This window comes from Lycium barbarum, chromosome 10, assembly GCF_019175385.1.
Source record: "Lycium barbarum isolate Lr01 chromosome 10, ASM1917538v2, whole genome shotgun sequence".
NCBI lineage: Eukaryota > Viridiplantae > Streptophyta > Magnoliopsida > Solanales > Solanaceae > Lycium > Lycium barbarum.
In genome coordinates, this window is record NC_083346.1 from 5,506,481 (window position 1) to 5,518,698 (window position 12,218).

At 36.8% G+C, this 12,218-nt stretch overlaps 1 protein-coding gene across 5 annotated transcripts; it reads right to left on the reverse strand.

Moving 5' to 3' along the window:
• Nucleotides 1-861: 861 nt before the first annotated feature.
• On the reverse strand, nucleotides 862-8,930 carry LOC132615819 (probable glucan 1,3-beta-glucosidase A). Of its 5 annotated transcripts, none has more exons than XM_060330408.1 (10): nucleotides 8,736-8,930; nucleotides 6,318-6,433; nucleotides 5,858-5,977; nucleotides 5,062-5,247; nucleotides 4,283-4,368; nucleotides 2,842-2,961; nucleotides 2,612-2,767; nucleotides 1,834-2,186; nucleotides 1,558-1,743; nucleotides 862-1,256 (listed from the first exon to the last, which is right to left on the reverse strand). In XM_060330408.1, the coding sequence occupies exons 2-10, from the start codon at nucleotides 6,321-6,323 to the stop codon at nucleotides 1,168-1,170; spliced, it is 1,302 nt and encodes a 433-aa protein (XP_060186391.1). In that variant the 5' UTR covers nucleotides 6,324-6,433; nucleotides 8,736-8,930; the 3' UTR covers nucleotides 862-1,167. The 5 variants fall into 5 exon arrangements, with proteins under 5 accessions (XP_060186391.1, XP_060186392.1, XP_060186387.1 ...); XM_060330409.1 differs by lacking the exon at nucleotides 8,736-8,930 and adding an exon at nucleotides 6,728-6,832; XM_060330404.1 differs by lacking the exon at nucleotides 8,736-8,930 and adding an exon at nucleotides 6,536-6,713.
• Between the last annotated feature and the right edge of the window lie 3,288 nt (nucleotides 8,931-12,218).

The window sequence follows — 12,218 nt, forward strand, 5'->3', positions numbered from 1 at the left end:
AATTGTGGCTGGAAATTGGATCGTATTTAAAAGTAATCCATTTTTTTAACTTTCACGTGATTCCTAATTTGAGATGACAGAACTATGTTTTTCTCAAGCCTAGTCAAGAACATGTCCTGATTAGACGAGTCACAAATAATTTTTTGTTGTTGTAAAGAAATGGACTTAGGCTAACATGGGCTTGTTGAAAAAAGGCTACTAAAGCAATAAGGTAATGCAGTAAAGAATTAAGAAAGTGATTAAAGACGAGGAATAATAAGGGATGCTGAAACTAATAGCTTTTCAACATAAGTTATTTTAGGCTATAAACCTTGAAAAAGACTTTTGCTCTTTAACAATCAAGAAATTCCTGAAGGTCAGCTAGTGCACAATAGACTCGGTGGATAATGAATTCAACTCTCTACCCTTTTCCACTTAAATACCAGGTTTTTAGCTCTCGACATACTAGATTTGAACTCGTGATGTACGTCTAACAGAAACATTATGCGTTGTGCTCTTACATCTAAACCAAATCCTTGGGGGCAAACAAAGGCAAGATTGATGCAAAGTTATACTTATCAACATTTGATTGTAAGGAGAACATTTTTTTTAAAATAACCGTGGTGTCTCGGCCAGCTTACCTGCACCCCCGACTAATTCCACGAAGTACCTGCTACCTCACTAAAAAAACACTCAAAGGAAGCAATTGGTGAAGTATTACATTTATATCATTACCAATGACATTTTGGAGTTTTGGTTGTCCTCTTAATCAGGTTCTCTTCACTTGGGCAAATGATCAAGACCTACATTTTGGTGTTCAAGATATGGTTGTAGCCTGTATATATATGTCAAGTCATCTAGCTGTATGTAACACATGAAAGCTGAAAAGGTGAACAGTATATTTCTCATATTTTTGGCAAACGAATGAAAATTCGTATCGAGTCTGTAGAAGTCAAGTCCATAGAGGAGTAACACATGAACGCTGAAAGAATTCACGATATCATTTCTCATATTTTTGCAAATGAATGAAAATTCCTATTAAGGTTTACAATATCATAACGTGCTGTGCGTGTGCGCTCACCTGTATCTGCAAAATATTTGGAGCTGAAGGTAGACTACATTCACAAAGAATAGTTGTTTCTCAATCCCATCATTCATGCTTGGATTCAAAAATTCTTCTTGGCTCTTCTAATGTAGAAAGGTCCAAATGCTTACCAATCCAAGTAACAGTATAACTCTAGATATCCTCTTCCTTGATGAATTACCTACATACATACCTTCCCAAAAAGTAAGACCAATGAACATACGAAGATAGAGGCACTAATCTTCATAATAATCCGAAAACAACTCTTGAAATCCTAGTTGTACATGCTTATGCAGGGGCAGAGCTTTGGTTAAAATCCTGTATTTGTGATTAAAATCCATTTAGTATGAATAATAATTTATCTGGCAACCAGTAAGCTGCCTTTTCTAAAATCCAGAACTCATAAACTCAAAATCTAAGCTCCGCCTCTGTGCCTACACATTGAGAAGTAGATGTATTTTATTAGGCTGAGACAAGGAAGGTTTGTTCTGTACCTGGTTGCAGTTGAAGATAATTGTTCCGAACACTCCACTCGAAATCCCAGTGCTTCTTTTCGCATTTTATTGTCCAGTAAGACCATCCAAAAGAGGCAGAATCATATACATCTAACTGAACTCTTCCGAAATCCTGGTAATCCGCCAAGGAACCGTTAGTCACATTCCATTCGTTCACCCACTCACCTGCATTCCATTAAATACATTTCAGATGTCACAATTCCGAAATGTGGAATTTGAAAACCAAAGATGTTGCATAAGGAAAGAAAGGATTACCGACAAACACCAATGGTCCGTTGGCGCTGTTCAAAGCCTGTATTTGGGATTGTCTACTCTTGTATATAAATTGAACATTATCCACAGAGGTCAGTTTGTCAAAGTATCTGTCAAAGAGATTGTAGTAGTGCAAATCAACTACTGTGTTTAACGAGTCTATGTTAGCTTGATAAAGTTCAAATGGATCAGCATTGCCAATTCTTTGGCAAAATATCACGTAAGCTGTTGGTGAATATTTTCGAACAATTTGGTATCCCTTCTTATAAAAAGGCACCAGAATATCCAGTGGGACATCTGCAGCAGATGGCTCATTTAGAAGCTCGATTCCCAGCAAGGCAGGATGCATGGCAAACCTGCAAATGCCCATGAGTTTATACTCATTCATATACGTGATATACTTAAAGATCAGAAAAAAGCAGAGATGTGAACCTTCCAACACAAATAAATTTGAAGAAAATAATGAAAGAGAAAGTTCAGCTAAAGCTGAATCTAGAGCCGTCGGTATGGGTTTGGCCCACTGGGCTGACCCAACCTAGCCCGTGATTTGATAGAGCTGCGCTATGGTTTTTGGAGCCTATTTAAAAATGAGGCTTTTTAGCCCAGCCCAAGTAAACCCGCTGGCCCCTGAGGCTCGAGCGAGGCTAGGCTGGGCCAATCTGTGGGCCAAATAAAAAACTATAAGTAAAGTACTAAAAATAACAAAACGAGGAGTCAAGCTCAAAATCTACATAAGTAAAACACAGTTGATAGATTAGTAGTGAATTTGTTAAAAATCTACCTGGAAGCTAAAAACTCTATAGCATCCAATGTTTGTGAGACGTATTCGGGAGATGTCTTCCAGTTTACTGTGCCATCCCTACTAGCACTATGTTCCATCCCATTTTGGGAACCGGGGGCCGCGTGAAGGTCGATTATGCACTTTATGTTATAAGCTCTGCGAATAAAGAGAAATTAAATGGCTGAAAGAAGGGAAGCTGAAAATGTCTAGGAACAGAAAGCAAGACCTACTGCGCCCACGAGAATGCATTATCAAGAGCTTCTAAACTTCCACCAATAAAAGGAGCCGGAGGATTTGCATCAGAAGCTATCCACCAGCCAACAGGAATCCTAACAGTATTTATTCCGTGTCTGTACAAGAAATCGAGGTCATCTACACTGATAAAACTATTCCTATGCTTCTGCAGCATACAAAAAAGACGAGAAATACAATAGGTTAAAGATCCACTTATCATATTATCAGCAAACAAGTGAAGCCATAGAAATGCTTTTGTGTCTCACTTACATCCAATAAATAAGCGAATTAAAGAAATAAAATTTATCAATTTAAGCAGGTTGAGTGGACTGAAGCATAACAGATGATTCAAATTTCACCCTAAGTGTGCTAAGTTGGGGATAACACATTTGAGCTTTGTGGATGACTTATGTTATTTGCTAGAGGAGACACTGATTCAATTGCAGCTCTTAATGAGTGCTTTGTTAGCTTCCTTAAAGCTAATCTGGAAAAAAGCTGTGCTTATTTTGGAGGGGTGCAACACGAAGACAAAGAAAGTCCTAGTTGCATGGGAAAGAGTATGTTCTTCAAAATCTGCTGGTCCTTTAAACATCATCAACTTACAGATGTGGAATCTCACACATAAACAAGACAAGATGCGGACCAAATGGATGCACATGAACTACATCAAAGATCACCAAGTACAGACTATGCCTATACCAAAGCACGCCTGTTGAATGACAAGGAAGATTATGGAAGCTAGGCAGATTTGGCAACAGACTCAAAATGCTGTCTTAAACCAGAAGAGCATGATCAAACAATTGTACTTGAGAATGATTGGAAATAGAAGCGAAATGCCATGGAAATGTCTCATGTTTGGTAATGCAGCTAGACCTAAACTGCCAAAAAAAAAAAAAAAAAGAGGGCAGATTGGTCAGTTGGGGGCCTAGTGTTGAACCTCAATGTGTATTCTGTTACAATGAGAAGGAGTCCAGATATCACTTGTTTCAAGTACTTACATGGACGCAGCCGCTGACTGATGTCGGGGGCGCATGGGAGCAACATTTGCAGTGGTTCATCAAGAGTGCAGAAGGGAAGACACAGAAAGCATAAATTTATAGAATGGTATATGCAGAAACAGTGCCTTATGGCTTGAGAGAAATCAGAGAATATTTGAACAAGAAGCCACTACTGTGGATAGAACTAGTAGGAACATTGCTTATATTTGTAATGTAAGAGCTCCACCTGGTCTTAGATCTTTAGTGCAATCTTAGATGATGTAAATAACTATTAACATCTAGGTACATATGAGAGTAGTTCTGGCTTGCTAGCTTTTTTCTTCAGGATAGCTGTGGTTTTATTTCTTTGATTCAGCTGACTGTGGTAGTTGGCTTGCTTTGTAATTCTGGTTCTGTTGATTAATGGGATGTTAGTTACCTAAAAACATGATCAATTTACCTTAAGAACTTCTTTTGCCTTGTCATGCCCATATCCCAACCTGGTGTCCCCCGAAAGTCTGCTGTGAGAACATTGTCATTTGAGGCCTAAATGAATGAGATAGAACACTATTACAGTAGTTCTAGTAGAACTTCTGATAGACATGATGTCAGCATTGCAACAAAACGCTAAAGTTAGCGGCTAGTGCACAAGAATCCAAATACTGGATTAAAGAAAAATCAATCAGAATACCGAGATCACAACATTTTGATCATCATCCATAGGATTACACCTCTAAGGCTAGGAAATTTCTAAACGATTACAGCTTATTCAACAAAAGCATAAAGTAAATGTTGCTAGCACTTAAAGGAAGGGCTGAAGAAATCTGAAAGAATAATTGCAGCACACTGCAAATTTGATTTGTAACCAGTACAATGAATCATACACGGGTTCCTAGGGAAAGCTTGGCCAGGATGAATTTCATCAACACCTCAAAATAATTTACCACCTCATCAAGCTCGAAAAAATAATATCATAGCTCCTAAAACCTAGTGCCTAAACAGGATTTTTCATATTTGCAATCCTTCTATAAAAAAGGGCAGTCCAGTGCACTAAGCTCCCACTATGTGCGGGGTCCGGGGAAGGGCCGGACTACAAGGGTTTATTATAGGCAACTTTCTATGTGGGATAGAACTTACTTATATCAAATATGCTGATATATTCCATAACAGAGAGAGATAGAGAAATAAAGAAAAATGAATATGCGTTATCAGATGGACTCTATAGTTGCAAGAAATTACCTGTAAATAAGTTCCATTTTTCAGTTTGATGTGAACTCTATTATTGGAGTTCCTTTCAAGATAGAATGTTTCTGAATCAGAGTGAGACTCGGCTGTTGCAGTCACACTAGCTCCATCTCCACTGCATGTCAGGAATTGCCCTTCAGCAGTTCTAAACTGAAAGACTGACTCAGAAACTCTCCACAACTGCTAATAAAAAGCACATTAATCAGGTACTATCCTCAGAATCAACAAATTTCAAGCTTAAAGTCTATTTAATGCTAGGGATAATGACTAGAAGGACCTCAAGAAAGTCTCTTTTTTTCATATGAACTTTAAGGTGTATGAAGTTTCATATTTGATTTTAGTCAACTTCAATGGGAGTTTCTCTTAAAGTAATAATGCGTTGATCTAGCCATCACCGGAACCACAAAGGACTATCAAAAATGACTTGTTTATGCCGATAAACCCCAAATGCATCATAGGTGTTAGAAAAAAGGCTTATTTGAAGCCAGAATAATTCAACAGACAACAAATTCAGGACATAAAAAGGAATAGTATATAACAATAAGTCATTCAGTCACTCAGAAAAGACTGCTCGTTTGGTATGATGGATAAGCAAAAATAGTCCTGGGATAAAAATTTAGTGCCATCTTATCCCACGTTTGGTTGGAATAAAAACTCGGGATTAGTTATCCCGGGATTATAGTGTTTTTTTATCCCACATTGAGGGTGGAATAACAATCCCGGGATAACTTGTTTTCTAACCAAATGAGCCTTAAAAGATAGCAATAAGCAATTTGATAATGCATTTCACCTTGAAAGTTTCCCATTCTAATGGATTATCTCTATCCACAGAGACATTCAAGCCTCCACCATTCTGTGCAGAAATGTACTTTTGTAGTGTCATAGATTTGAATTGGACCTGTGTTCCATCCTGCATTAATGCCAAATTACAATCATCTCCCAAAAGTTTAAAACTTCTCAATCTAAGGAGCCATTTGTTCATAAAAATTGTTTTTCAAAATACTGTTTGGCTATACATTGGATTTGATGAAAAATACTTTCCAGTAACAAAATTTGAACATTTTTCAAGTTAAATGCTTGTCCAAACGCAAATTCAATTTTCAAATACATTTTTTCAACTTAACTTCACATTCTATTTTCTTTCAAATATCACATTTTTTATATCCAAAAGCATACTAAATAGGAATGTAACAAGATTCTGAAACATAGAGAGAACCAAACAGTTGAGAGAAAAAAGAAAAAGAACTTACAAGCATGTCTCCATTAGGTATATCATCAAAAAGAGAAGGCTTTATCCATCCCTCTACAACGAACCAACCACCCAAGTTCACTGCTCTTACTCTTGAATTTCCATGTAACCCCTCCACTACAAATTACAAAAAGAAAACCACATTATCTCGTGTAACAAAACACATTGTTTTAGAATCTTGAAAAAAGAAAAACAAGAAAAGAGAAAGTGAACCAAAACCTGAATGTCCAACTGAGAAGATAAGTACAAAGCATAGTAGAAAAGCAAAGACCAATTTAGAGAAAATAAGTTCCATGGATAAACAAGCAAAAATCACATCATAGAAGAAAAATCATTGAACCCCACAAAGAAAAAGAACCTTCTTGCAAAGAAGGAAGAGAAAAAATAGAAAGAGAAGAATCTAAGTAATACCTTCCTTTTCACTCAATTAATTCCAAAAAGGGAACACTTTAATTACATCGTTAATTAGATCAAAAAATTTGTATTCAGATAACGACAAAACCAAAAGTTATAAAAAGCACTGAAACAAATGTACAAAACCAAAAGTTATAAAAAGCACTGAAACAAATGTACTGCACAAGAAAAGAACTAGGTACTCCTTGGTCCTTCCGTCTCAAATTATATGTCGTGTTTGCTAAAAATAATTAACTCAAATTATTTATCATTTTAGACATTCAAGGTATATTTAATTGTTTCCTCATTTTATCGTAGAATTGTCATTAATGAAGACGACACATAAATACTGTAAACATTTAAAAGAAAGATCATATTCTAGACGTAAGTAAGGGTAAAGTCAAATACCCTTCCTAAGTACTGTATTTCTTAAGGGGTGAGTTAAACAGAAAAGAACTATAGATTATTTAAGACGGAAGGAGTAATTCTCTTTTATTATTATTACAATTGTAGTATTAGGGTTAATTTGCGCGCATTTCGATTAAGTTTACGCTTAAATGCTACCTCCCATTAGCACAAGTATCAGTCATTCTACCCATTGAAATTTGGACGAATAGAAATAAATCACCTAATTTTAACCTCTATTAAAAATTATCATAATTTTCAATCCATTTCATTAGCAAGAAAAAACTAATCTTGTCCAATTTAATTAGATAAAGGTCTTTAACAAGTGATGATATACCAAAGAGAAATGTTTTTTGGGCAGCCATGATAGCAACTGCCTATGAAAGAAGTGTTTTGTGTTGTAACCTATGTTGCTCGGACTCGGGTGCGGGTGTCGGATACGGGTATGGATCTAGAGGTCGGACTCGGTATGATCTAAATTTTAAGATTCGTGGGTACGGATCCGGGTACGGATACGGGTGCGGGGATTCGGTAAAAATAATTCAAAATTCTAATAATATAGCTACAAGAATATGCCTAGATTATGAGAGCTTTTTGTGGAAGCACCTACATGTAGTTTGTACCAGACATGTGATTCAATCTTCCATTCTACTAGGTGCTAGACTGCGTGCTCCGAGAAACTAGTTAAATTTTCTACATAATATTGAAGGTATGCCATCTCATGTCTTCAAATCTCTACTTTTTGTTATCTTGAGAAATCATAATCTCAAAAATTTTCTTTAATTTGGTCATGAATTTCGGTCAAAGTATCCGATCTCTATTGACCGGATCCGACACGAATTCCGTACCCAAACCCGTGTCGTGTCGTGTCGGACACGGGTACGGCGGCAAAAGTTAAGGGTCCGAGCAACATAGGTTGTAACACCCATGAGGGTGGTAATTCTGAACAACTTAATGGCTCCAATGCCAAAAACTCTGATGTAATTTTTGTAGATATATGCTAATATATCAGTAGTGTCTGTTTAACAAAAAGAAAATGTAGAGAAGGCCAAAAGGGAAGTAAAAAGTGTGATTTTGCCAGGAGATTTGGGGAAGTAAAACGTAAATGTGCATCATCCAAGAGAGAAATGTAAGGAAAAACGCAAACATTTTTAGTAATTATACTGTATTCTGGCTAGGAGTATAGGAAAGAGTAGCTACTGCAAGTAATAGGACATAAAATTTACGTACATACATTATTATTAGTACTAATTTAACCGCTTGTAGCATATTATCTACGTATTATTTTTCATGTTATTAATTCTACACTTATTAGTCTTTTAGACCGTCTCGAAACCTCAAATTAAAAATGAAGATACTTACCATCCCACAGAAACTTTCGATTGCTGGCATACAAAATTAGCAATATGAGTCAAAATGAAATAAAATTTAAAATGAATTTTTACATGATGTAGCTAACATGTAAGAGGCATTTACCTATTGTAACTATAATTTAAATTAACTATCTATCATAGTTACACTATGCATTTAATTACGTACCATAGCTGTACTATATATTTAAAGTAAAATGCTCTATTTTTATTCTTATACTGAAAACCTGCTCGGGCTTTGGGAGGAATACCTTTGACAACTACGCCATCTCCTTCTTCTCCAGTGAGAATCCGCCGTTAACTACGTCATGTCCTTCTTCTCCGGCGAGAAGAAGTCGTCATCTCCTTATTTTTTACTGAGAATTCGTCGTCATCTCCTTCTCCCTCCACAGGCGGCTAATACGTTTCCCTCTGGCGAGAATCCTATGTTATCACCATCATTCGTCAGTGTCACGCCCCGAACCATGGCCTGGGCGAAACACGACACTCGGTGCCTTACTGCATGTGACCGAGCGAACCACATGGCTTGCTGAATCATCATGAGGCATAACATGAGCGGAATATAACGTGAATGCATGATGAGCCTTTATAAAATGCAGTAAGTCATAATACTTAATAAAAATACTTGTTTAAATATGAGTGCGGAAATAACATGAATGAGCCAAAAATGGCTATACAACTCCGAAAGTCTGACATAACATAACTGACTTGTCTAGTCTATGAAACCTCTAACATAAGTCTGAACATGGAAGACATACTCGCTGGGACAAGGCCCCCAGCATACCTTAGATGCATAGCTAATCATTAAATAAAGAGTTGACTAAATCCCGAATGAGATGGGGCTCACCAATAAGCTGATACGAATGCTGTCCTACTGAGCAGATGTGTCGTCCTGTAAATCAGTACCTGCATCGTGAAATGCAGGCTCCCGGGCAATAAAAAAGGGACGTCAGCACATTGAATGTACTGGTGTGTAAAGCAACTGAAAGAAATAACATGGGACATGAAATAATAATGATAGGAACCGAAACCTGGTCATGAACATGAATACATGTATGTATATATATATAACATGGTAAAAATATCATAAGTAGGGAGAGCAATAACTTATAGCCGATCCATGGTCTGGTGCTTGCGTCCCGCCAGCAGAACACTCAGTCCTTGCTAGGGAACATGAGATTTAATAAAATATGAAAGGATCCAATCATTATGAGAGATCGTCCGGGACATGGGTGGAGCGATCCTCATCCTATGGTGGCTACGTAGTTTCAGGCTATCTGAAGCCTTCCTCGGTAATTAAAGCAACTCCCAAAATCATGAACATGTAAAATAAGTGGCACTTGCTGCCCATGGTTTTCATGAATATAACTTGCTTGTACATGGATATCATAAATTATAGCTTGCTTGCATGAACTTGTAAAACATGTATAGTATTTTCTTGAAAATAGCATAATATATCATAAACTAGCATGCATGAACCCATGGAATGAGATATATGGATTTGTCATAGATTACGGATAGATTCTTAATAATCATAAAGAAAGATCAAGAACTCAATGATGGAATTATAACAATTCATACATAATATAATCACGGGCATGGACCTAGGGTTATCATGAGCATGGTATAGAAACCCTAGTTTTCGTAAAGAATCATAATTTATGGATTATGAGGCGTGGGGAAGAACAATCATGTTCTCACACGTAGATAGTAACTCTACATACCTTAATCACTCCAAAACTTGAAGAAAAGTATGAATCTTTGAAGAAGAATTCCAAAATCTTGAATTCTTGAACCTTGAGATGGGTTTTCTTGAAAACCCTAGTTTATGAACAATGATTTCTTGCTTAGATTACAAGGATATATATATTAGAATTGACTTGGAATGATTAGAAGGATTTACTTGAGTTAGAAAGAGATTAGGGACTTGAATTCAACCTAGAATCATGATAAAACTTACCTTGTAGGGTTCTTGAGGCTTGGGACTTGTTCTTTCTGACTTTAGGGTAATTTTTCGTGACTAGGGGTGTTAGGGAAATAAACTCCAAGCTTAAATATAACTTAAAACGCGAAATCCTGACTTTTTGACCCGAACCCGACCTGTTACGCGATGGGTCCGCGATGCGGGGCCATCGCGCTACATTCTGCAGGTCGATACTCAGAGTTACACGATCGGCCCGCGATGCGGGGCCATCGCATGCGCCCTCACGCGCCCCGCGTGTCGGTTCTATGCAGTGTTCGGTAAAATGATCATAACTTCTTGTACAGAGCTCTGTTTGGGCTCCACAATATACCGTTGGAAAGATATTTCAAAGAGCTACAACTTTCATGTTTTAAGTTTTCTCAAATCCCCAACAGATTTTCACGAAATTTGACCATAAGGCAAACGTATCGAAAACTTAGCCGATTTTATCGAATTTTAAGTGCCTTACTATTAGCCATATTGAGACGATCATATCTCCTTGCTCCGATCTCTGATTGTCTTGGTCCTTATATCGTTAGAAAGGTATTTCTACATACTACAACTTTCATTAAGGGTACTTTCCCAAATTCCAACTAATCAAGGATTTACGGGTGCCCGAAGTAGGCTGGTCAACCACTTTCGTAATACGTACAAACTTTCAAAATTTTCTCTAAAACTCTAACGTTACGAGTCTAACATGAGTTCTAAGATACAAGGTGTTACAGTCAGATTCCAGCAACAATCTGGTTCCTTCTCGGCTGGAAAACTCAAGTTCAAGAACCGTCGCCATCTCCCTCCACCGCCGTCGTCATATCTAGACGCAAACCATGGCCAACTGATCGGATTCTCTCATATCTGAGTGTATTTTCTCATATTTAAGTGTATTTCTCATATCTGAATGTATTTTATTTCTTGTATTTCTATGATCTGGCCGGATTTGAGTGTGTTCGTTAGTTTTGGATATAATACAGTGTATGTTTTTGTATTTTCGCATGTATTCTGTATTTTGAAGGAGATCTTTTTTGTATTTCGCCTATATTTTTTGAATTTTTGTTGTTTGAATACAGTCGAATTGAATACAATGTAAAAGTAGCTACGAATTAATACTGTGAATTGAATACATCTGAATATTCATGTTTTTTTTTTTTTTTTAATTTTGTTGTTTGAATCCAGCCGAATAGAATACGGTGTGAACGTAGCCACAAATGAATACAACGGACTACAACTTAATTGAATACAACAAAATACATAACTACGAGCCGTAATTAGCTAAACTATAGCTATGACTTGTTAGAAGCTTCCAAACTATAATTGTTTCTATAAGTTACTCAATTTAAAAGGTATAGCTATAGTTTAGCCACAACCTTTATCAGCTTGTTTCTCATTAAATGGCTAAAAAACGTTATTGGTCTTATGACCAGAAAAAAAAAAAAAAGACTGGTGACGGGGGCCGGATCCTACACCTACCAAGAGTGGAATATTTGATTTCACGAATAAGTTTTCAAATGAAAACAAATTCATAGTTTCCATCTATGTTCATAAGCAACTAGAAAGTCCAAAACTACCGCGCACACACAAGCAAAGGGCAAAACATATACTCCTTTGTTAAAATAATGGGACATCAAATTTTAGGACAATAAACTATTACTATATAAACTCGGGAAAAACTTGATTATGACGAAAATCTAACATTCCAGCTTCTAGCGTCTCAACTGATTCATCTCTATCATCAATAGAGCTGTCAAATGGGCTAGCCCAACCCAAGCCTCAC

Excerpts from the sequence above, each read along its gene's own strand:
- LOC132615819 (XM_060330404.1), bottom strand. The coding sequence starts at position 6,611 with ATGGAACTTATTTTCTCTAAATTGGTCTTTGCTTTTCTACTATGCTTT. Across the intron at positions 2,768-2,841 it reads AATGCATTCTCGTGGGCGCA|AGCTTATAACATAAAGTGCA; the intron begins GTAGGTCTTGCT and ends CTTTATTCGCAG. Across the intron at positions 1,257-1,557 it reads TTATCTTCAACTGCAACCAG|GTATGTATGTAGGTAATTCA; the intron begins GTACAGAACAAA and ends CTTTTTGGGAAG.